The following is a 26,597-nucleotide window of genomic DNA, read 5'->3' on the forward strand; positions in this document are numbered from 1 at the left end:
TATATCTATAATCCAGGTATGCCAGAGGGTCAAGGCAGGGGAGGAAGGTTGAAACCAGCCTCAACTACAGGGATAAATTCTGTCACATTGACATTTAAGAAGAGAAAAGGGTACTACCCCTACACTCTCTGCAGGAGACACCCATATCCTAACCCAGAGCTATCTCTCCTCTCCTCTGCACAACTCCTCCATGCCCAGGACAAGCTGGAAGTGGTGCCCACATAAACACACTCTCACTGAATTCTGGGCTAGCTTCTGCCTGGCAGCACCCCTAGTGTCCTAGCCCATCCAGGAATCCCACTTGCACATTCTATCTGTGAATCCATCCCAGCTCTCTTGCTCCTTGTCACCTTTCAACTCTACCCTCAGCTGGGTAGGCACATCTACCTCCATGCTCTTCCATGCCCAGACCCAGCTGGGAGCTGCATTTTTGTGCCTTCTTGATTACTACTGAGTTGGAAACAACCTGTCTTTATGGTCCAAGTTAAACATCTGAAGGGATTATGTATAAACTCTTCCTACTTGATCTGAAATCAACCGAGTCTGGGCAATGACAAAAAGAGAACCAGATTATCACTAACAGTAGCAGACTGGGATCTCATATCAAACATATGGTCTACATGGCCAGGACCATCAAAAACCCACAAAACAGTATAAAAGGCCAGCCAGGAAATTATGTCCACCACAAAAACTGGTAGGTCCACAGAAATGTTCTCCAATATGAATTACATAGATGGACACAGGATGCAGATTTAATGGTTTTTCAGTTATTTTTATTTTGATGTGTATGAGTGTTTTGTCTGTTTATTTGTGTATCACACATACCTGGGACCTGCAAAGATCAGAAGATGGCGTCAGGTCCCCTGGAATGAATATTATGGATGGTTACAAGCTGTCATATGCGATCTAAGCATTGAACCCTACTCCTCTGAAAGAACATCTCATTTTAACCACTAAGCACCAAGAGACACAGAATTAAAAAATTTTATAAACACACTCAAAGAATCCAGAGTTCAAAGTGAACACGAACACCTATATGAACTTAAAGAGAATGTGAATAAATGAGTAGAAATCAATGACAGCACCAACAATAAATATGGCTGAAGAAAATGATGAGTGCAAGGATGGAGAAAGCCATGAGTACACACACGAAGGGACTAAAAAGCCCCTGACCCATGGGGAAATGGCAGTCTCCAACCCTTACAAGGCTCAGAGGGAGATTATTTGTTTGTATGTAATAACTCTACTTCCTTGTTCAGAAGCCTGAAATATCTCCAACTCTCTATTCAACTCTATATAATAAACATGTTGAATATTTTAGGGTGCTGCAGTTTCTCCATCAGAGATCCAAGACCACCCAATTCAAGCATTTCTTCTCATCTGTCTTTCCTTCATTCTCTCTCTCAGCCCACTCAGGACCACCCCTGGCACCCTGGAGCTCTGCATGGATGTGGAAAGTGATATCCCTACAGGGGGAAACTCTGTAAAGGAACAAATAAAGGAACAGACAGAGTAATTCAAAGCAGTGGGTGTAAAATATTGGGACATGCAGAATATATATAAATAGGCAGGTATACATTAAGAAGAAGAACCTAGAGATCGGCAACAGGAAAAATCTAGAGATAGGCATTTATCTGTTTACAAATAGACTAGAGATCCATAGTTTTATGTTAGTACTTTAAAAGAAATTTTTGAGATAAAAAAAATATAGAGATAAGTAGTTATAGTTCAGTATTTTGGAAGCAAGTTTTGGGATAAATGAAAAACTGAAGATAGGCAGATACATATTAGCACTTTGAAAGAAAGTTTGGGGATAAATAAAATCTATAGATAGCTATAGATTTATACATATATATACATTGATGCTTTGAGGGAGATTTTAGGAAACCTGGGAAGTGAAGTAGAAGCATTGTGATTCATCAGTTTTGAGGCATCCTCTTAATTTCCAGGGAGCAGGGGAGATAAATTTGGCTACTTGGGAAAATAATAAAAGAGAAACTGAGAAATTGATACGGGGCTGAGGAACTTGACTATATTCCCTTATTTGTCTTGGTTTAACTGTTTTTCTTTTGCATTTGGCAAAAGACAAGCAAACAGCAGGCTGGCTCTGGACAGTGGAGTGGACCAAAGTGGCAGGCTGACTTATAGGAGACCACAACAAGAGAGGCCCATGTTGGAAGCTAGCAGATGCTGAGACAACAGCAACCTCATTGGCTCTGGGACCAGTTATATAGGCATGTGCTATCTAAGTACCATGACTGTGACCTGGGTGTCATACTTGGCTCTGAAGCATAGATGGACTTACGTGCCAAGCAGAGGCAAAGGAAAATTTTCAGTGGCTTTAAAGGTTTTGTACCTAGTAATTGTATCCATGCAGGTAAAGTCAATTCAGAGGAGAAGCCTATTGGGCCAATGATTTTACATCCAGTACTCTGATTACACCCTCCAATACCTGTCTGTACTAATGATTCCCTCTGTTTTGGGGGGGAGTTCCAGTGAACTCAGCTTAACTATTCAGGGCCAACTCCAGGCCTCTGATTTAGACAGGATAATTGGGAATTAATTGGGAGCTACCTCCTGGGGGTTTGTTCCCACAATAATGATAGCCTGGATGTGGCCCAATTATGTTGGCACCTCAGGAAAAAAAAAAAAGCTTAAGATCAGATTGGTTTTGCCTGCTAATAATATTGCAAAATTGCCTTTCCCTAATGAGCTTCAAGGCTTTAGTCCTTTAAATGGGCTAAAATCATTCCTTTTGCTTTCCTTAGGTACAGTGGCTGTTAGGATCATTCTTCTTATCACCCTTATAGTGCAGTATGGAACACTGTAGTGAACTGCCCCTGAACTAAGTGTGAAGATCTGCCTTGAACATCTAAGAAATAAGGAAGAGTTGAGAAATCTCTTTTGAGTTAGTGAAGTCCTGAGTTAATGCATGATGTTAGTTCCTAATAGCCTCAGGTTCAGAGGGATGCCAAAGCCTTCCTTGGGGAACTGCGTGACAGTTGGCAGTGTGTGCAGAAAATGTCCACCATAGCTTTCTTCCCCTATAGAGACGGCTCCTACTGAGATTGGCTAAACCTGTCTCCATAGACCAGCTGTATATAATAAGCCTGCCTCCTTGTTTATCTGTCTGTAATAACTCCAACTCCTTGTTCAGATATATGCAATAATCCTCTCTCTTTGTTCAACTCTATATAATTCCAGAGTATTGTGGATGCTCTGAGGGCCCAAAGCATCTGAATCTTCCACTTCTGTCCATGTGTCCATCTGTATGTCTTCTCTTCATTTTTTTCATCATTTGAGACAGGTTCATTATTGGAGCCATGCTTGGACACAGCAGATAAAGCCAGTTTAGCATTTGAAAACAAATGAATCCAAAGAAGAGAAAAACTGAAGAAAACTATGGCTGAGTTGAATACAGAATGAGAAAATTCAGTAACCCAATGGAAAAAGTCAGGGCCTTGACAGTAGAACAGATCAATTAGAACAGGGAATATCAGGGCTTGGCAATAAAGGAGAGGGCTGGACCACGTAGTCAAATACATCTTTTAATACTCGAAATAGTCAAGAACTTTGGGACACCATAAATCACCAAATCTGTGAACTATAGGCACAGAGGAAGGATCAAAGGCATAGACTGTCAACAAGTTAATCATTTAATAAGAAATAGGAAGAAAATGTCCCCAGTCTAAGGAAAGACACATTCAGTGCCTATATAGGAAACACAAAGAACACCAACTAGGTGGGACTAGAAAAGAACCCCCCCCCCAAGTTATATAGTTAAAACACCAAATATATAGATTGAGGAAAGGTTATTACAAGCTGGAAGAGAAAACTCACAGTAACATATGAAGGCAAATCCACCAGAATACAGCTGACTTCTCAGTGAAATCTGTATAAATCAGAAGAGATAGAGTAATGCACTCCAAATTCTAAAACATCAAAGATGCTAATGCAGAATACTTTACACAGCAGTAGTTGCCATGGTGAAAGGAGAAAGAAAAAAATGTTCCATTATACCAACAAGCTAAAAGAATTCTTGTCCACTAAACCAGCCCTTCAGAGAAGACTGGAAGCAATATTTTGGATTGAAGAGAGGAATAAACATAGCCAAGAAGCTATAATTACTGAAAACAAAATAGGACTAAGAACACAAACAGATAAAAAAATAAATAAGATGACAACAATCAATACACATCTTTTAATGACTTTAAATAATAATGGCCTCAACTCCCAATCCAAAAAGAGGTTAGACAAATGGGTTAAGAAACAGGGTCCTGTGTGTTGTCTATAGGAAGCTCATTTTTAGCTTTAAAGACATGCAGCATATTGGAGCGAAACTATGGAAAATACATTCAGAGCAAATGGAACCAGGAAGCAAGATGATGTTGCTATCCTAATTTCTGACAAAATAAACTTCAAGTCACACTTAATAAGATGAGAAAAAGAAGGAAACAATTAACCAAGAAGGCATTACAATCTCAAACACGTGCTCCAAACACTGGCACAAGAAAACACCGTATTTGAAAATGATGTCTAATCGAGTGTCAAAGTGATAAATCAGTGAAATACTTGCCAGAATAGAGTAAGTCCAACTCTCATGAGAAAAGAGAGGAAAGGTAAGCTACCTAAGGGGCAGTGCAGAGAAGGAGACAGTTTTACCAGGGCAGTTGTACGGAGATAGGTTACAGGGAGAGAACAGAGAGCAAGCTAGACACAGGTGAGGACAGAATGAGCCGGAAGGAGCAGAAGATTAGCACAGATTCCCAGAGTTAGTTTGAGGCCAAGCAGAGCAACTCAGGAGAAACCCAGAGAAGCCAGACTGAGTCAGAGAGGAGTTTGAGCCAGAGTAGCTGAGTTGAACTAGCTAGCCAGAAATCGGAAAGTACTAGAAAGGGTGAGCTTATTCAGCAGCAAGTCTCAGAGGCTGAAAACATTGTGGCCTAGTTTAGATTGTACAGAGTCTGGAAGCTACCAGGACTAGGCCTATGTTAGCAGATGGAGGCAGTAAGCCTTGGAGATGACAATTACAACAGGCAAATAAGAGTTACTATTACACTGAGCCATGCTTGGAGATGTGTGCTGGCTACTTTTAAGTCAACTTGACACAAGGTAGAGTCATCTAGGAAGAGGGAATTTTGATAGAGAAAATGCCTCCATAGGATTGGCTAGTCTCTGGGGCATTTTCTTGATTGATGATTGATGGAAGTAGGGTCCAGCCCATTGTGGGTGGTGCCTCCCTGGCTGGTGGTCCTGGATTTTTTCCGAAAGCAGCTAAACAAGCCATTAGGAACAAGCCCACAAACAGCACACTTCTATGGCTTCTGCTCCAGTTCCTGCCTCTATTTTCCTTCTCTGACTTCCCTATGTGGTGGAATGTGGCCTGAGATTTGTAAAATTTTGTCTCTACTGCCAAAAGGTATTTCGTATTAATGTATGAAACTTTCAAAGACTAAATGAAAATTATTATAAAAACAATGAGTTTAGATAACATGTTCTTTTGATTTATTTATTTTCCATTTTTGAGACAGGATATCTTTGTATAACCCTGGAACTTGCTCTGTAGACCAGGCTGGCCTTCTTACAGGGATCCACCTGCCTCTGTCTCCTGAGTGCTGGGATTAAAGCTGTGTGCCACCACAACTGGTTAGATAATACATTCTTACATGTGTAGTATATATAAATCTCATAGTTCCTTGAACAACACAATTCTAAGCAATCATTGAATTTAGAATGAAACCAAATGAGACCAAGTATAGGGATGAGGGACTGTGATCCCAGTATTTTGGAAGCTACCTCAGGAGGATCAGGTAAGTATTCAAGACCAGTCTGGCCTACATTGTGAGTTTTAGGCCAAAAGGGGTAATATACTAAGGCCTTATTTAAAAGAAAAGAAAATAAAATTTGAAACATTTTTAACACAATAAACATTCAGAAGGAACAAAACCAGAACTTGATCATCTTGGTTTCTCCCTTAGGATACAAAACTATAAAACAGACAATGCATATAAATAAAGAAGATTAAAGAATAAAGATCAGGCCTTTCGCTGCTGTGGCCGCAGCCATGAGTATGCTCAGGCTACAGAAGAGGCTTGCCTCTAGTGTCCTCCGCTGCGGGGGGAAAAAGAAGGTCTGGTTGGATCCCAATGAGACCAATGAAATCGTCAATGCCAACTCCCGACAGCAGATCAGGAAGCTGATCAAAGATGGGCTGATCATCCGCAAGCCTGTGACTGTCCATTCCCGGGCTCGATGCCGGAAAAGCACCCTGGCCCAACGGAAGGGCAGGCATATGGGCATAGGGAAAAGGAAGGGTACTGCCAATGCTCGGATGCCCGAGAAGGTGACCTGGATGAGAAGGATGAGGATCCTGTGTCGGCTTCTCAGGAGATACCGAGAATCCAAGATGACTGACCGCCATATGTATCACAGCCTGTACCTGAAGGTCAAAGGGAATGTGTTCAAAAACAAGCGGATCCTCATGGAGCACATCCACAAGCTGAAGGCAGACAAGGCCCGCAAGAAGCTCCTGGCTGACCAGGCTGAGGCTCGCAGGTCTAAGACCAAGAAAGCATGAAAGCGCCGGGAGGAGCGCCTCCAGGCCAAGAAGGAAGAGCTCATCTAGACTCTGTCCAAGGAGGAAGAGACCAAGAAATAAAGCTTCCCTCGTGTCTGTATATAGTGGCCTGGCTGTGGCCTCACGTGGATCAGTCATTAAAATAAAACAAGCCTTAAAAAAAGAAATAAAGATCAGGAAAAATAATCAATAAAATAAAATGCAATAAATGTATGGATAAACAAGCTTACAGTGAATATTGTTACAGTTAAACACTAAAACAATCAATGAAACTAAAAATATTTCTGTTAGGAAAAACTGATAAACACCTAGCCAAATGACAGAGGAAACATTCCATAGATTTTTGAATGATGTCAAGGGGTTGGAGAGATGAATCACAGGTTAAAAGTAGTTGCCACTCTTCCACAGGATCCAGGTTAGGTGGAAGCACCCACTCCCTTCTCAGGGGATCTAACATTCTCTTCTGGCCTCTACAGGCACACACACCCCGATGCATATATGAAAGGAACACACACACAGGGACAGACAGATAGACAGACAGACTCATACACACACACACACACACACACACACACACACACACACTTCCTCTGATTAAAATATTCTATCCTTCAGGGAGGCTCTTTAAGCATGGCGATAAACCACTCAAAATAACTTCAATAAGACCCAGAACATGACCAGAATCACTAGGCCACTCCCTACTTAGGTCAGAGTAAACTATCAGAGTAAACAACAGAAGCTAAGAGACCCTCTCAGATGAATGAAAACTGAACTGCAAACAAACAAACAAACAAACAAAACTATGAACCAGACAAGTTGCCTGGAAGAAGTTTAGACCAACCCAGGCTCCTGGAAAGGACAGTGTCCAACCTGTTGAGTTGACTGCAGGCTGTGCAGTGTGCTCCAGATTCCCAGCTTTTGTGAGCTGTCCCCCATACTGGGATTGGTTTCAATAATGTGAATTAACACAAAGACACACAACTGCACTGAATATTAGATTCTGGAAAACCCAGCCCTAAATGGAGTATCTTTATGAAACCTCTCTGGAGCCTCAAGGCTTAGGATGTATTCAGAAGAGGAGATGGAATACTGTAAGAACGACAGACAATGGCAAATGTCTCCAAGGAAAAGTGTCCAGCAGACATAACAGGCCTGATGCACATCTGAACTCAGAGACTGTGACAGCATCCACAACACTTGCATCCACTCAAGGCAGATCAGAGTCCCAGCATGGAGAAGAAGTGGATCTGGGGTGCCACCACTAACCAAGAAGCTATTTGCAATTGTTACCTGCTGGCAAGGGGAAATTGGTTTTCTTCAATGGAGTGTTACTGGGTATGTCAACCACACTCCAGGATAGGCCTCCTGCCCAGGAGGAGGTGCATTGATTGCTCACCTTGTTCTAGCATTTTTTGTCTTATTTTTTTAGGGTTTATTTCCATTTTCTTTACTTTTTCCTTTTCTGTTCTCTCTCCTTGCTCCCCCTATCTCTTTGAGAAATAACCAGAATGAACATGGTGTTAGGGAGTTGGGGAGGATCTTGGAGGAGTTGAGAGAAGCAAAAGAATATTATCAAAATATATTGAAGGAAAAATTTAAATTTCTTAAGTTTTAAAAGGAATGGATGTCTTGTGCCTGGATGATAGCTCAGTCTGTTAAGTGCTTTCCCCAGACAGCTGGCCTAGTACAATTGGAGAGCTACAGGGCCCTGTGCTTATCCCTGTGTCAGAAAACAAGGTTGAGAGATCTAGAATGATACTCAAATTTGATCTCTGATCTGAAAACACACACACACACACACACACACACACACACACACACACACACACACACCCTGTAGTAGTATTAAAAGACAGATAATTACTTTAAACCTCTTGCTTATAAAATAAAGTGATATAATTAGCTGGCTTCTAACAAACACTTTAAACAAAGCATCAGTAATAATGTGTTTAGAAATCTGTGACATCATGTTTAAGGCAGTATCTGAGACTAAATGGGTAACAAGAGTACCAAAGTACCAAAGGTCCCAACTGTATTATGAAGTGAAGATATAATGAACACAGTTGTGCTTGTTTGTTTGAAGAGACTGGCTTTCATGTAGCCCAGTGTCATGAGTACACTACACTAGAAACAAAGATGAACAGGAACACATTTGTCTTTCTACAATGTCAGGGTGTACTGAATCACAACAAATCCACAAAGCACAGCAGTTTCCACGACAGCAATTTGCCTTATACTCTGCCCACCTTGGAATCATGGTCTAGGTCGCTCTGGTTTTTTTTTTTTAATTCCTAACTTAATTACTAATATTACATATTACAGGCCACACAATAAAGGTTCAAGAGGTTTCAGAAGTAGACTGAGAAAAAGTCTGCATTGGTAAGACAAGGAACTAGACTAGTGCTGGGATGGGGGAAGCTGCTGCTGTTGAACTGCTAGAATCAGGTGTGAGAAGCTGCTGAGTTCAGTTACTAAGTGATAGTTGGAAGTGGGTCTGGATAAGGCAATGGGGCAGGAATAGGAAATGGTAGATTGGGCCTAGGTCTAGAGAGACAAATAGGTGGACACATGAGCAGTTAAGGAAGCAGTGTCACTAGCAGTAGACCAAGCCAAGCAGAAACAATAGGAACAGCTAGAAAATCCTCTGTCCCTGATGCACACACAGGCTGTCAGATAACAAGTTGGTATAGGGCCATGTCATTGTACTGTTAGGTGTCCTTAGTAGGTCCATATGAAAGAATTACATACTTTCCTTGGTCTTCAATGTCCAATAAATTCTTGGTCTTCCTTTTCCTGATAGGATTTTAATATGTCCATGTGCCCCTATGGCCTCAGTTCAGACCAATAAACTTACGGGGTAGCTCCCCTTCTACTCTCTGGAGTTAGTGTTTAGTATGTGCTGAATGGGTGGTGCCTAACAGATGGTGCAGGTTTGGGGTCCACCCAGGGGCTACAGTCATCCTTCTCTCTCAAAGTAAAGTAAAAAGCTACGGATAGGACAGAGTCTGCAAAGAATCACTGATTTCTAATCTGGAGTAATGGAGCAGAGAACGCTGCTGACCTTAAATTCACTATGTTGTCAAGGGTTACTTTGAGCTTCTGACCCTCCGGTTTCCACCTCCAGGAATGTGCCACCATACCAGGTTTACGAAGTTCTGGGGATAGAACCCTGAAACTTATGTATGCTAGACAAGAGCTTTACCTCCTGAACCACAACCTAGTTCCAACACTGCTTCTTGTTGATTCTAAAAAAAAGAATCAGGTACAAGATACAGGTCTTTTTCCTCTGCCTTTTTTTTTTTCTATAGGTGAAAAGCTTGTTCATATGCCCCTCAAAAACTAATTTTGAAAAGTATTTGTGCATTTTATTTTGGTAAACATGTACATTGTTTCAATAAATAACTCTTTATGGGATCTGAGGACACAGAAAAAAAAATCCCCAGTCAATTTGAAGTGACAAAATTCTTGTACTTCAGTAGTTAGGTAGGTCCATAGAAAGATATTTACAAATGGTTTAAATGAGGGCTCTGATGTGGTTAAAATCAAGGGTCTCTGGAAACAGCAGAAATACATGAACCATAGCCAGAGTTGATGGCTAGGATTAGGATAGAATTCTCCTACATAACTTGGTTGTGAGCAGATACTATTACTGACTCAATTGGAGACCAAAAGAGGAGGGGTCAAGAAGAACCAGGGAAGAGGAGGAAGGATTGTGGAACTCGCTCAAGGTCACACAGCAAGGCAGAAAGCTGGCTACCTTTCAACCCCAGGTCTGTCTGACCTCTTTGTGTCATTCGGCATTCACTTGTATAATGCCATTTTTATTTTTTATTCCTGCCCACTTTCTTCTACTTCTTGGGGTTCTGGTGATTGGATTGTTTTTTAAACTACAAACTACGGTATTAGCATTGACCACATAATTTGTGAAGTCCAGAGAAAAATAAAATCTCCAACCCAGTATTGGTGGCAAATGCCTGTAGTTCCAACCCTCAGAAGGTGGAGGCAGGAGGATCATCAGGAGTTCAAGTTTATCCTAAGCTATAAATAGAGTTTGAAGCCACCCTTGAATACATGGTAACCTGTTCGGAAGGGGAAACATTTTTGTAGGACCATTTATTTAAACATCGTTAGGAATTTCATGGCAATAGGACCTCATAGTAAGTGGAGACCTATATGATTTGCACGGGTTACATATTCATAAAAGCAGCCCTATACATTATAGATAACTGACTGGTGAGCAACCTTCAGAGAAAAACTACAAAGTCTTACAGATAGTCCTGATACTTTCTCCAACAGAAGTGCTGAGGTGAAAGCTTTGTCTGCTGTGAGTGGGACAGGAGTTTGAGATGGACCATTTAAATCCCCTTTCCTAGGCCATAGCTATTTCTGAAGACTGACCATCACCAAAAAGGCAGGGACACAAAAGAAAGCTACAGATACAGCACCAGAACTAAGTATAGCCACATTCTACTACATTTTTAATACTATTTATCTGTGTGTGCATGTATGTGTGTGGGTGGGCAATCTGCTGAATTCAGTTCTCTCCATTTACCATGTGCATCCCATGGATCAAGTTCAGGTATTCAAGCTTGGAAGCAAGTGCCTTTACCAGCTAAGTCATCTCGCAGTCCCAATTGTTGCCCCTTTCTAGACATTTTCTGGCATAGATATTTTAATATTCTCTCTATAATAAATTATAACATGTTAAAATTATTCTCACATGTGACTTTGAATTAATGTTGTTGTCCTGGATTTTTTAACTTTCCATATGAAGTTTGAGTTGACTGATTTTTAAAAATATAAAATTATTCACAATAAATAGATGAAGGTCCCAAATCTTCACTTAGTGAAATAGTACTTTCTGCAAGGGTGTACCATGCTGTCTCCTTTACAAAGAAAGCATATAAAGGACAATTACAAAATCTAAAATTTTCCTATTATCCGTTTTTGTTTTGTTTTGTTTGATACAGGCCTTCTGTGTTCCTGGCTGTCCTGGAACTAGCTCTATAGAGCAGGCTGGCTTCAATTCATAGAAATCTGTCTCTATCTCCTGAGTAGTGGGATTAAAAGCCACCACTACCTGGCTAATATTATTTTTATATTGCTTCTATTCCTTAAAATGGACTCACTGTGAACATATACTTTGCAAGGATGCTCTGCATATTAAACATTATGTGTGTATAAACATTAAAGTAGTATTTACCCATAGAAGCATATCATGATTTCTGTTAGATTTACTTGTAAGGTATAATGTAATTTGTCGTTAAAAATATTAACCCAATATGTATGTTAATCCATTAAAATTAAAGCATACAATGAACCAAGATGAAACTAACACGTAGAAAAAAAGCCTACTAATTTTGGAATCACTGCTCCTTAGAGATATAATACTTTATCTTCCATTTTATTCAGCGATCTCTACTATCACAAAAACGTTGCTCAGCAGCCTGTGAAAAGTCCCTTATACTTTAAATGTCATAAGTAAATTTAATTCAATTTTAAAGTATTGTTGCTTGGCAGGCAAATGAAAATGTCTTAAAATCCACATAACACAGTAATAAAAAATAAGCATATGATTAGTACACGTGATCATAATCACAGTAACAGTGAAACCATCACTCACTCTATGCCAGGCAGATACACTGTCCATTGTAATCCTTACTACAGTCTTAGGGGTATTCACTGTTACTGTGGCCAGTGACAAAAGGAAGGCCAGAGGATTTCAGATTAACCAGCTTGTCAAATAACAGACAGTGAAACAAATCGAAAACCAGAATTCAAATCTCAAAACAGACTGCAGAGCTAGTCTATGTTTGCCATGGGATTTTGAAGCTCATAGAACTGCCTCTTTCCTCACTTTCCACAGCTGTAAACTGTAAATAAATGCTGGCTCTGGCTCTCCATTAATTATAAGGTGTACGACTTACTGTATTAGAAATAGTCTATGGAGTGTGGCCCAGTGATAGAGTGCTTGTTTAGCATTTTGTGAGGCTCAAGGTTTGATCTCTGGCAACACATATAAATGAAGGAATAAATAGTCTGTTTCTAGTCTGAGCCATTGAAAATTGTAAAGCTACTTATGAAAAAGAAACAGAACAATAAATATATGTTCCAAGGCTAAGAAAGTAGCTCAGTTGGTAGGGTACTTGCATAGTATTCAGGAAGCCCTGTGTTCAGTCTAAGCACCATATAAAGTAGAAATTGCTGTCACATGCCTATTGTCTTGTACTCTGCAGATGGAGGCAGGAAGCTCAGCTGAAGACCAGTTTTGCCTACATACCAAGTTCGAAGGCAACCTGGGCTATAAGACACTATCTGAAAACAAACAAATAAAAACAAAACAAAACAAAAAACCCCACAAAACTCTTATGTCCTCTGTTATTTGTTTTAGTTGTTTTAAAGATTTTGTAGCACATATATCTAGTGAGTTTTTATTCTCATGCTTAAATCTAAATATTACCTTTGTCTACATTATTCCATTAGTGAAGATAATGGAATCCACATTATTTATAGAAATATAAACAGCCTGACTACATACTTTTGGTATCATCCGGCACATTGTTCAAGAAGTAAGGACACTTGGGAGTAGAGAAATTGGTGGCAGTAGTGGCTCTAAGGACTCCCTGACTCCACAACCTCTGCCTCTAGCCCCAAGCCCACATAAAAACAAAACAAATACAGAGAACAAAACATAATGCATGTTATTATGGGGTTTCTATTGCTGTGATAAAACCCCATGACACAAAACAACTGTGGGGGTGGTAATTTGGGTTACCACAGATCCATCATCAAAGGAAGTCAGAGCAGAAGCTATGGAGCAAAGCTTATTGCTGAGGGGTGGTACACCCTCACCCCAACCCACTGGTCCCCTCTTGTGAGCTGAGCCTTCTTACATGAATCATTAATCAAGAAAATGTCCTGGTCAGGCATGGTGGTGTACGCCTTTAATCCCAGTACTTGAGAGGCAGAAGCAGGTGGATTTCTGAGTTCAAGGCCAGCCTGGTCTACAGAGTGAGTTCCAGGACAGCCGGGACTACACAGAGAAACCCTGTCTAACAAAACAAAAAAAAAAAAAAAAAAAAAAAAAAAAAAAAAAAAAAAAAAAGAAAGAAAGAAAGAAAGAAAGAAAGAAAGAAAGAAAGAAAGAAAGAAAATGTCCTTTAGGCCACTGAAGGCCAGTCTTATGGAAAATGTCCTATAGGCCACTGAAGGCCAGTCTTATGGAGGCATCTTCTCAGCTGTGTTATCTCTTCTCAGTTGTGTCAAGCTGATATTAAAAAAAATCAACCAAACAAAAAACAAAAAACAAGAACAAAACTAACCACTGCATAGATATTTTCAAAAAATCTAGGCTATAAGATACCACTTAGTAGCTAAGGATTCAGGTGCATATGAAAAGAAAAAAGTATTGCCCATCACATTATGTGTATGATATCAATATCTATGCTGGAGGGAAAGATAAACTGTCAACACTCTGTGCCTGTGGAATCTGCACTCACACATCCAACCAACTGCATTATCAAAACATAATGTATCTGTAAAAAATATGAGAGCATTTCCCTTATTCCCCAAACAATATTCGTACCTTATTACTTAGCACTGAATTTAGAATTTTAAGTAATTTAGAGAATATTTAACTGTGGGAGATATACACAGGTTTAATATAAATTTTGTATGCTCTTTCCCTCTTCTAGGATTATGGTCTCCTTCTGGTGCTCAAGCTGACCTCAAACTCCAGGGCTCAAGCAATCCCCTTCAGTTTCCTCTTGAGTAGCCAGGACTCCAAGCACATAGCACAATAATTGGTTACTATTTCACTTGGTAAAGTTACTTGAGCATTTATGGGGGTTTTGTTTGTTTTTTGTTTTTGCCAGTCAGGTTCCTGGAATCAATTACCTGTGCCTACTGAGAGGCAGCTATATTGGAACAGCTTCTAAAAGGATAAGGAGAGAAACACAAATTAGCCTACCATTGGCAACTAATAGCTGAACCTGGAAAGGCTTTGAGTTTTCCATACTAGTCAAGTACAAGAGAAGTTAAAGGGACACTACAGGTGCTGGAGTAACAGCACAACAGAAGCATAATTCTCAAAATTCTTGGTTTGAAGCTACAAGTTTCTGCAGACATTGGCAAGACACTAACCTTTTTGGTCTACAGAAAAGTACAAATAAATGTCCTGACCCATATTTTCTCAACTTCCTTTCCATTTTTCCATGAGAGGTCTCACACCCAACCCTGAGAATGCCTCAGCCTATATATTAAAGCTTTATCTGCCCTTTGCTACCAAAGCTATCTTCATGACTATTTGGGGGGGGGGCTAAACATGAGGGGGTGTATTGTGTTGTGTGCATGCACATGTACCTTTGGAAGGACTGAGACTAGAAATCTGAAATCCCTGGAAGCAGCCTGAGGGAATGAGGACATGTGAAACTATTTCTTTAAAAGTGGCAGACTATTAGGACATATAGTATTAACAGTGCTTCTTAAGAATAACTTGCTAGCAGGGCGGTGGTGGCACTCGCCTTTAATCCCAGCACTTGGGAGGCAGAGGCAGGCAGATTTCTGAGTTGAGGCCAGCCTGGTCTACAGAGTTGAGTTCCAGGACAGCCAGGGCTATACAGAGAAACCATGTCGCAACAAAACAAACAAACAAAAAGAGTTACTTTCTAAAACATAAAGGGTCAGGACTAGCTAGGGTTTATGCTTGTAATGGGTCATATTCCAGAAAAAAAGAGAGAAGAGAAATGAGATGGGGTGGGGGAGGGTTTTTCTGATTTTATTTACATTTTTTTACTGTATCTTTAATCTCCTCCTATGCTTCTAGCTCAAGTTTTTGAGCTGCTAATTACTGTTATAGTAGTTCTATCATCAAAGTGAAAACCGTAAACCACCAAACACCACACCATTTCAATGATTAAGAAAACACACTATTCATGCATTTCTCTCCAAATATCTGCCTCTCATTCGTACCAACATTTTCACAATGGTAGTTTTAATCAACACATGCTCACATACTTGACTACCAGTACCTTAGTCCTATGACTGAGCCTCATCCCAGACCTCCCAAAGCCCACCCACCTTTTTCCTCCTCTCCCTACCCACTTCCAACATATAAATACCGTTCTACTATAGAAATGGAATCCCCTATCTTCAGGCACTGGACCCTAGCTATCCTTTCCTCCCCTTCTCCTCCCCCTCCGTCTTCTTCCCGGCCTCCCCACTTTCCATTTTTTCCCTTCCCATTTGAGATCATGCCACCCTCCCCCTTTTCTGATTCTTCATAGGTTTTTATCTAAGTTTACAAATCAGCTATGGCTAAGAAGCTATACAGGTGATCTTAAGTAGTAACTTGTTGGGCAGAGCTCCATCTCAGACAGGGGGATATTTTTCCCTCATTCCTTGCAAAAAGTCAGCTAGCATAATACTGATGCTTCTTAATTCTCCAAACAAAATCCTAAAAGTAATTGTACCACAACAAAGAGACTAAATTTTTAAAATAAAACTTACTTTATTAAAATACTTAATTACTGAAGAGCAACTTGGAATAAAAACCCCACCCAAACCCAACAGCAAACAATACAGGCTGTTTTAAAGATAAAAGGGGGTACTGAATGGAACCAAAGTCCTTATAAATGCTAGATAGTTGGGGTGAGGGGAACAGGTAACTTCAAACTTCCCAGACTACTGGTGAGTAGGTAGAACCCTAGAAACCTCAGAGATAATCACACAACCAACAGGGGATACGTGCCAATTCCTTTTCTGCACCTGGGAGAACCCTCACAATGAATTACAGCAAGGGCAGAGTATGGCAGTAAGGGTCATCCCCTACACTTCTTATCTTCCTCTTCACGAGTGTGAGGGGCTGCCTCTATTTCTTCCCCTGGCACTCTGGGAGAGGAAGAATCAAGGTTATCCAGGTCAGCTATCAAGGCAAGCCAAAAGGGATTAGGACCAGAGAGAGAGCTTAATGGAGGTGAGGAGCCTGGATCTGGTGCCTTATTGAGGGGAGAATGGGAACTTGAAACACTGGAGGACTCACTGGAAGATGAGGAGGGAGAATGGACACCTTCAAAATAGTGCTTGGGCAAAGGATAGAGCCTACCAGGAGGAGAAGGGGAAGAGGCTCGCATACGAACTGGGCGCCTTGGAGGAGAGTCTTCGGCTGCTAGAGAGGATCTCCCTGGGACTGCAAACCTAGAGGAGGAACGGCTCGCTTGCGGCCGGCTGCTAGGGCCAGGTTCTGACTCCAGCTCTTGCTCTTCTTGCTCTGCCTCCGATTCCGGCTCACGGTCCACTTGCAGATCCAGCCTCATCTTTATTTTACGGCTCCGTTGATGGTCAGAGCCGAGCCTGGGTGTACTGCAGCTGCGGCTTCGGCTCCGGCTCCGTGGGGCACGGCTGCTGCCTCTATCAGAACTGGACCTCGTGGTACTGCTGGGAGCAACAGGAACTCGTGGAGTGGCCCGAGGACGTAAATTCCTGCCTGCGCTCTGGGCTTCCGGGCGAGCTTCGGGGCTGACCACTGATGCACTGCTCCGAGGACGAGGACGTAAATTCCTGCCTGCGCTCTGGGCTTTGGGGCGAGCTTCAGGGCTGACCACTGATGCACTGCTCCGAGGACGAGGACGTAAATTCCTGCCTGCGCTCTGGGCTTTGGGGCGAGCTTCAGGGCTGACCGCTGATGCACTGCTCCGAGGACGAGGACGTAAATTCCAGCCTGTGCACTGGGCTTCGGGGCGAACCTCTTCGGGGCTGACCTCCGATGCACTGCTCCTACGACCGAAAGGTACAACTCCGGAACGGAGGACCCAGCCTTCGGGGGTCCCGCTGCCTCTGGGATCAGGACCACCATCACCGTCATCATCATCATCGGGAGCCCGTGGACTGGCCTGTTGACGCAGTTCTCGGCCAGCAGGGCTGGACTGGTCACTCTCGGCACGGCTGGACTCGGCACAGCGGAGGGCCTCGGGGACTGGAGTAGACCCCGAGCCCTGTGAGGTGGAGCTCCTGAGGGTAGGCCCCGGGGCTTCTAGGTTCCCCACTGGAAAATCAAAATGGTGGCTTTGGTCAGGCCTAGGGCTCAGAGAAGACTCTGGCTGGGGCATAGCAGGAGACCCTCGAGCTCCGGGAAGCGGAGGCCCGGCTGCACCTTGGGCCATTAGGCTCCGGTTGGGGTTGGGCTGCTCCCTCTTTCTACTGCTCTTGGTGTGAGGCGGGGAGCCGCTGCCGCCTTTCCTGCCTTTCCCGCCTTGGTCGGCTTTCCCGCCGCCTTTCGGGGTCAGGCCGAGCTCTCTCTGGCTTCTCATCATGGGCCTTGCATGTCCAAGTTCTAGGTCTGGGCCACCGCCACCCTCAGGGTCGCCATGTTGACTCCCAGGCTCAGAAAATGTCCCCAGGTCCTCACCGGCCGTGGAGGTGACGCAGGCCGCCGCCATTTCGGCTTCGAGGCTCCGGAGACGCAGCGCGCTGCCTGCCCCCGAGGGACCACCTCGGCCTCTGGGCCCCGAAGGCCCCGGAGCTTCACCTTCGGACTCGTCAGTGTCTCTGAGCGCCTCCAGCCCCCTCTCTGGAGACGAAGAGCTGGCCATGTCGGTCCAACAGCGTCTGGAGAAATGCTTCGCTCGGCTTTGCACGCTCAAATGGCTTCCTGAGAGCCAGCGAGGATGCTGGGTAGTGACCACATACAGTGGAGGAGCGCAGAGGGCTGGCCAGATAAAATGGGAGCCTGGCTGGGATTGGCCAAATTCTGGCCTCTGATTGGTCAGCTCTGAGTAATCTGTTGCTACCCTCGCCAACTTCCTAGTTTTCCAGCTGAACCTCCCTCCACCTGGCAATGCATCCTGCTGAGCCGGAGGAGGCCAGGGAAACTTCTAGTGGTTTCTGGTGTGTTCTGCCGCTCCCACTGCACCTGCATCCACCCCCATCACTTCCCAAGGTCAATAGTCTGAATTTCACAATCCTTCCACCCTGACCTAATTCGGAACATCTACAGGAATTACCGGCAACATCCTGAGTTTTGACGTTTTGTGATTGGTCCGGGAATCACTTTAGAGACTTACCACATGCCAACCATGTTCCATCTCCTAAGCCATGTATGACCTTACTGCTCCCCTTTAAGTAACCAGGTGACCCCGCTAAGGAGTCTGGTAGAGTTTAAGTTTGCTGAGAGGTAAAGGATTTCAAAGGCGATGCTGAAGTACATTGTCTTGGATTTAAAATGTTCGGCAAGGAATGTCAGGTCCCAAACACCGGGCCGAGTTTTACAATTTTCGTGTAAGATGCTTTTCTTTGTCTTGCACCAAGGTACAGGTCAGACCGCCTAAGATTCAGTTGATGAATTAACTGACTTGAGCTCCTCTTCTAGTTTTTTTTTTTCTCCACACGGATTTTAAAGTTTAATATTTATACACATTTTAAATTACTACACCAGGACTATTGTTTTTCGTAACCCGAAACAGAAAAATAAATGTACCAAAACCAGCACCTAAATTTTCTCATGCCTACAATCTAATACTGGGAAAGATCAATTATATCTTTGTAGACTGGACATTTATACATATTTCTTAGTTTTATGAAAATAGAATTATTCATGCATAAGTATTGTTTGTAAATTGTTTGGGGGTATCCAGAAAATACATTTTCCATGTCAATGAATACATGATGACAAAGATCTGGGTGCGATATCTCACACCGGTGATTGTTGTTCTAGGGAAGGGTGAGAGGAGGATTTCAATTTGAAGATCACCCTGGGCTGCATGAGACCCTGTTCAACAATGAAGTATTTAGGGAGGAAACATGTTTTCAAAATTTTTATACTGACCAATATGTATGCTCTCTCTATTTTTTCATATCAGTGTGAGATATACATCACCATACTCACTAAAGATTGCTTATAAACTCAAATATGTCTTTATTGTGAATAAATCCTGAGGAAGAAATTCCTGGTATAAGCCTATGCACATTTATAATTTTAGCAGAAACAAATGGGACACTTAAAAGAATGGATTAGCAACTGGACTTGGACACAAAAATAGAATAGAATGCTGTTTAGTGTGTCTAATAAGGTGGAATGGCAAATGGATTTGAAACAGAGCGCAGAATGCGATGAAATTGAAACTGGGTACACACTAGAATGAAATGGGGAAGGAAAGGCATACTCAGACCTTCTGATCTGGACAATTGAATATAATGGACAAAACCAGAATGGAGCAGAAAGCACCTAATACATGAAAGAAAAATACTGCATCTGAAAAATGAGGGAAATATAGTGTCAAGTGAAATATTAAAATAGTAAATCAAAATAGGACTGGTTGGGTCCTGGAATCATTTAATACAGATTTTAAAATAGCAGACAATGCACACACACACACACATACACTCACACTCACACACACGCACGTGCAGGTGCAGGTGCTGCCTGTGGGCTTGTTGCCTGGTCCTTTTTAGAAGTGTGTCTCTGACGGTGGGTGGGCTTTTAGTGAGGCCTAGTGTCTCTTTCTTCTTGCTGCCTGGGGATCCAGATGTAGAACTCTTAGCTACTTCTGCATCAGTACATCTGCCTGCATGCTTGCCACCAATCTAACAATGGACTAAATCTCTGAAATTATATACAAGCCCCAAATAAATGCTTTCCTTTAAAAGAATTCTTGTGGTCATGGTGTCTCTTCACAGCAGTAGAATACTGCCTACAACATACATTTATCAGGTTTTTTTGGAACAAGATTATCCAACTTTAAAAGAAAAAGTATTTGTAAAAAATGTAAAGCCTGCACATATCAAATATTAGAATAAATTAGTTTAATATAGTCATGACCTATAAAATCAATATTATAAAACTGAATTATATTTCTCTATACTAAGATCAGAAATGATGTAAAGAAAAAATTAAAATGCCATTTCCTGTACCACGAGAAAATATCAAGCACAAAATAATAAAATCTCACAAGATTCTTGGACAGAAATCACTGTATCATTCTTGAAAGAGATTAAAGCAAACCGCCATTAATCCAAGGTGCAGCATGGCTAACTGTGGGTTAGAACAGAGCTTCTTCAAACTTTTTCTGTTCACGATTCCCGCTAATAATAAATCATAAATTTATTTTTAAATAGTTCTCTAATTACATAAAATCATGTCATTTACTAACGATGATTGTAAACTTTCATACTAACAGGATGGATGGCCCTCTTTATTTTTGCATAAAGAATCAAATCTTCACTGAATATTTGATATTTCAGAACATAGAACATCTTCAAATATTTTCAGAGTTTATCAATACTTTCTAATTGTCAATGACTAGAATACTGCTTTATATAAAAATGAAGCATAAATTTGTAATAATTGAAAATGTTTGGAGTAGGTTTAGGGCTATTTGAGAAATTATTAGAAATTCTGTTGCAATTCTAAGCAAATTCCAAGTACATTTTATGAATTTCAAGTCAGAAACTCAAAAGATAATTTTAAAAGTCAGACATCGTAACTAAATCATACAAGTATATTTTATAAAGTTCTAAGTACATCTTATGAAATTCAAGCCGAACTCAAAAGGTAATTTTAAAAATCAAACATTCTAAACTAAATAAGCCAAGTTCATTTTATGAAATTCCAAGTTCATTTTATGAAACTCAAAGGTAATTTAAAAAATCAAACATTCTAACTAAATAATCTAAAGAGAAGCTAATATTAGATACACTGAGACATAATTATAAAATATTAAACGTTTAACCTTTTAAATAATTAAACCATAATGGTTCTGTAAGAGCAAAAAAAAAAAAAACTTTTTGTCATTATAGTACTGTAATCCATAAGGAGCACCAGTCTGAGCTGATGTGTTCCAGGTACCAGTAAGACCACTATGTGATGCAAAAGTACATGCCTGCTGTGTTTTGAACCAAGTCCAAAATGCAGTTTGAGGCAGGTGAACTCTGTCCCAAACACCTATCACACTCATTATGCACTTGATATTGAATTTTTTGTTAATGTGGAGTACTTTATGCTGCCAAAATTTTCCAGACCCCCCACAATTCAGTTAAACAACTCAATATGGAGCTGCCCATCATCCACAGTTTAATTAGCTGATAATAAGTAAAATGATATTATAGAATTTAAAGCAAAATTCTCACCAGAATTATATACAAAGCACAAAGGAATGACACACAATGAAAATGGCAAGGGATTATTTGTCAGTGGAAATTGGGAAACTGATTATAAAATGTAAATTTTTAACAGAAATTCAATATCAGGCAAAGTCATTCAGAATAAGAAATTTGGGAAACTTTTACTGTTATTTGTGTATACAAATAGTTTATTTTTATAGGAATAAATTCACATAAAAACATTGAGCAACAAAGAATAAAGAATTCACAAACAAGGCACACCTAAGGGATCAACCCACAGCAAAACCAGCAGAGCAATGCCTAGGATGGAACGGCAGGCAAAAACGAATGTAATCAGGGCTGGACTAATTGGTCATGAAGCCATAGACATAAATGTGGTATCTAACAAGAGTCATACAAAAAAAATCAATTCCACAATATGAAGCTTATATCTGAAACATTATATAGGACACAAAATCATTAATAATTAAGGAAACCATTGACTAAGCACACACCATAAACAACAAGTCAAGAAGAATGCAATTAAACATTAGCACAATAATTTCAATAGGTAATTCACAAGATATGATGTTCAGTGGACTTATAAATAAAATTCTGCTCCGAACTTTTGCTACAAATTGGAAAACAAAAAATCTGCCATCCTCAAGAGTGAAAGAGGCTATAAAGGACTTTTGAGGATGTAAGCTGGTGCCTCAACTTGAAAAACTGTTTGGCAGTATGTATTTAAGTAGAACTTATGCATTTTCTATAACCCAGTGATTCAATGTGTGTTTGTTCTTTTATGTAACAGCCACAAATGGAATGACTTAATACAGTGGCCACTTATTAGTTCACAGTACTGAAGGTTCAAAGATCTATACTGGCCATGATGGGTTGTCTATGCAGTGACAGGGTGGAATCAGTCACCCAAGTGTCACTTCTATGAGAAGGAACTCATTTCTAAATTTAATGAGTTTGGGGACAGAATTTGTTCTAGTCATATATCCTAGAGACCTCATGCAGTTCCTTCCCACAACACCTCCCCTCCATATTCCTTCCTATAGATACAGTCTTTCATGATGAGCACAGTTCAATTTAAAATCTCACCTTCTTAGTCCTGGTCTACTCAGAATAACCTCCTTAAATGAATGACCACTGATGGAACCTAGATATATTTGTGGAAAATCTCCTTTCTCACACATAAAATTTCTCATCATATTATATATCACAGACTCTTCTTATTTGACAAGAGAGGGTGGCACAAGATCCTTAGGGGCCATCTTGGAATTCTCCCTATCAATCTGTCTTCAGGATCCCAGAATCCAGGTTGCTCCACATATAAAAGCTGTCTACACCATCCAACATTCTCTTACACTATCACTTCTATTCCAAAACTCATCCAAATTGCACCACACATATCTGAGTCCTGCTTATCATCTATCCAGTACAACTTCTGGAATATAGAGCTTCATGAATTGTGCATGAGTGATACTAAAATGAAAGGTTACCTTTCCTAATATTATAGCACACAACGATGACATATTATCTATAAGAATTGTGGTTTAATATGAGAATGAATGGGAGGGCAGGAAAGAGCTCAAAGATACAAAGCTAATGTCAACTTTCTGCCCAAGACAATTGAGGGATTTTCCAAGATGATTTAGGCTTTCTCTATTATCTCCATAAAAGCCTCCAGCCTTTTCTCCACCCTAGTTCTAAAGCTTTGCCCACCTTTTTAAGTGCCTGCACTGGCTAGGTTAAGATTTCACTTGATTAGTTTTGCCCCCACTCAAATTATATCCTTCCTGTAAAGGCAACTGGTTTGTGACTTTATTTACATTTGCAAAATCTCCCTTTTTCACCATAAGCCTAACATAATCACAAGAGAGACCTCTTAGCCTATACAAAGATTGTGCTCAATAGGAGATGACAACAAAGACAAGGGTCACACAGGACAGTTGTAGAATTCTGCTCACCACACAAAGTCTATATACGACAGACATGTATAGTCTTCACAGTGGCATTGTTGGAAATAGTCACAAGTGGCAATTAAATATTCATCAAAAATTTAATGCACAAACTGTGGTATAAAATATCTTTACATGTAACAAAATGGACAGATCTCAAAACATTAGTAGTGAGCAAATTAAACCACACATAAAAATTTGTCTATAGTACAAAACCAGCCAAAACAAATTTATACTAGCATAGGTCATAATAGATGTTCACTTTTATGAGTAATAACTAATAAAGAAATAACATGGTTTCCTGAGTTGTCAAAAGTATTTTAAATCATTGCTTAGGTGGTTATTACATGCATATATTCAGTTTTGTAAAATGTCATTAACTTGAGCCTTATAATTATACATTCCCCTATTTTATTTTTTTCATTCCCCTATTTTAATGTTATCCTTAAATGAACGCAAAAAGGTACCAGAAAAATAAACTATGAAAGACAAGAAGAATTGACAAAAATATACTTAAGACTTGGAACCTAATACTAGGCACATCTAAAATCAAAGATGCTTTGAAAAGCAAACATTTCATGAATCATTTCTACATAAACCTTGACCTCAATTGACATGAATCTATAAAAATGATATTTATGTTTCATTGCAGAATTACTGTTTTGTTAGATTCAGAAGTATCATTTCTGACTTTGTTGTGGATCTTACATAATTAACACAGAATAAAGTATTTGAAACATTTGCTCCTGAGAATTTCAGACACAAAATTGTGTATTATGGTGGTAGAAGACAGACCAAGAATACGAGAACTACTAATTCAGAAAATTTAACAATCTGGTTAAACCATTAAATATTAATCATATGCTCCCCTTCAAATTATAGCTACAATGAATAAATTAATTTATTTCCTAATATTATACTATGTTCACATGACTAGAAAAAGACTAGGATATGGCAGAGTTATACCTACTGTTGAATTTCACTCAGTTTTACAAAACAGAAAACCCATGTTAATAAATCAGATTAATCCATGGAGATCTCTCTCTCTCTCTCTCTCTCTCTCTCTCTCTCTCTCTCTCTGTGTGTGTGTGTGTGTGTGTGTGTGTGTGCACAAGTGTGTGTACGAACTGAAAAGATTGTTTGTTTAGACTAATTATTATATAAATTTGGAAATTTAAATTTCCACTTCTAATTTCCAAATCATTATTTTACTCATGGATGATTCTCCTAAAAGATGTGGATGATTGTATTCAATTCTCCTTCAATTATCACCAGTAGTTTAGATTTCTAATCTTAGTGAAACAGTAACACCATTTTCTGATAAAGATGTGGCTACCTAAAAACATGCAGTGGGAGACAAGTAGAGAGTGCATAATTTAGAGCTCAACAGATGGGCTTAGAAGACTCTTAATTCTAACTCTTATTTAACATCTGACTTTCAACAAGTAACAGTCTTTTCAGCCCTGTTTCCGCCCCCCCCCCCTTGGGAAAAGTAGTGCAGTTCATTTCTTTGCATTGTTTTCTCCAAATTTAGCAAGACATAATTTCCACATTACTAAGTCAATTAACGTGCAAATATGACAAGATTAGAGTAAAGCTCAACTTCCAAATACTGATTAACATCAGCAAATGAAAGGTGTTAACTGCATATATTGAAACATGTATTTAATTGTTTAAAGAGTACCCTGAGTTGTGGAAAGCAATGGTACCCTGCGCTAAGTCACTCCCAATTATATTGAACAATAACTTCCAAGCTGTACCTTGCCCTGGGGCATTTTACTTTATAACACAATAGTTTCCTCAACTTTGAGTTCAAATGTCAAAGCAGGATGACTCTTTTTCTCCTTTATGCAAGTAAACAATATTTACAAATTATAAGGTACAGTCTGATAAATAACTTATTTGCACACAAGTAAGCTACAACCACCTGTGAACTTATTAAATCAAATCATGGAAACATGGACAGACAGGTATCGCAAAACCATATGAACAACACCAGGCTACAGGCCTTATCAAACACACATGACCGACAAATAATGTAAGTCATCCACCTTGTCTATAGAAGAAGGAAAAACCCCAAGGCAAGATTATGGCACATACACTGACCTATCACTTGGTCACTGGTCGTGGGTTCCAGCCAGGAAAACTGCCATAGCAAAGGACCAAGCCTCTAGCTGAAGCTCAATTTCTCCTGAAATTGACATACAACCCATTTCTAACTGGCATTCAAACAGGCCTGCCACTGGAATCTGACAATTCCGTGCCTACAACAATACACTATCATGTCATTTGTTCCGAAAATTTTGTACCTAGCACCTAAAGACACTTTTCCATACCTTTTATTAATAAAGCTCACTGTGTATACCTTCAATATTGCCTCCTTTGGACTCTGTAAGCCCTTTAACCTTTTCTTAACCATCCTGTTAACACATATACACACATTTATATATGTAGATATACATATACATGCACAATTTCATTGTGTGAATTGTATCATGTGATCTGAGAATATGCCCACAACTATAGATTGAAATCATAAGTACTTAGTAAACCAAACCCAATGAAGTTGACATAGTTGTAAATTTAATTGTTATCCATCAAACTTTGACTTTATGGAAAGGAAAGATTTCACTCTATGTTTCTGACATAACCTGCCCATGATATTATTATTTGTACATATTTTCTGTGTGAAACTTTTGCAGATTATTTCTACTGAAATCGCAATACTTTTCTTTTTCAAAATTACTTACATGATTTTAAAAACTAAAGAGGAACAAGTGTTTAAATAAAAATCATTTGCTTCTAAATTTACAACCTTCTCACAATCTCTGCAACTCCTTTAAACTCCTCACACCCTGCTTCTCAGCTCTTTATTGTGCATTTTTAAACCACAGACTTATACTGACTGTACCATACTGCAAAAATGGCCACTTCTGATTTCAGCTCCTTCGAGTAAAGAA

The 26,597-nt window shown here is 40.1% G+C and overlaps 1 protein-coding gene, 1 long non-coding RNA gene and 1 pseudogene across 3 annotated transcripts in view; 1 reads left to right on the forward strand and 2 right to left on the reverse strand.

The window, feature by feature from the left end:
- The window catches only part of Gm26618, a 70,471-nt gene that overhangs the window by 43,072 nt on the left and 802 nt on the right, over positions 1-26,597 (reverse strand). The window lies entirely within an intron of this gene.
- On the forward strand, positions 6,032-6,733 carry Rpl19-ps12 (ribosomal protein L19, pseudogene 12; annotated as a pseudogene).
- Ezhip (EZH inhibitory protein) lies at positions 16,061-18,263 on the reverse strand. 2 transcript variants are annotated; one of them, NM_001033211.3, is made up of 2 exons: positions 17,982-18,263; positions 16,061-17,618 (listed from the first exon to the last, which is right to left on the reverse strand). In NM_001033211.3, the coding sequence occupies exons 1-2, from the start codon at positions 18,163-18,165 to the stop codon at positions 16,396-16,398; spliced, it is 1,407 nt and encodes a 468-aa protein (NP_001028383.2). In that variant the 5' UTR covers positions 18,166-18,263; the 3' UTR covers positions 16,061-16,395. The 2 variants fall into 2 exon arrangements, with proteins under 2 accessions (NP_001028383.2, NP_001159905.1); NM_001166433.1 differs by having other exon boundaries at positions 16,061-18,263.

This window comes from Mus musculus, chromosome X (assembly GCF_000001635.26).
Source record: "Mus musculus strain C57BL/6J chromosome X, GRCm38.p6 C57BL/6J".
NCBI lineage: Eukaryota > Metazoa > Chordata > Mammalia > Rodentia > Muridae > Mus > Mus musculus.

What these genes read in the sequence shown, in the direction of transcription:
- Ezhip (NM_001166433.1), bottom strand. Translation starts at nt 18,165, where the DNA reads ATGGCCAGCTCTTCGTCTCCAGAGAGGGGGCTGGAGGCGCTCAGAGAC.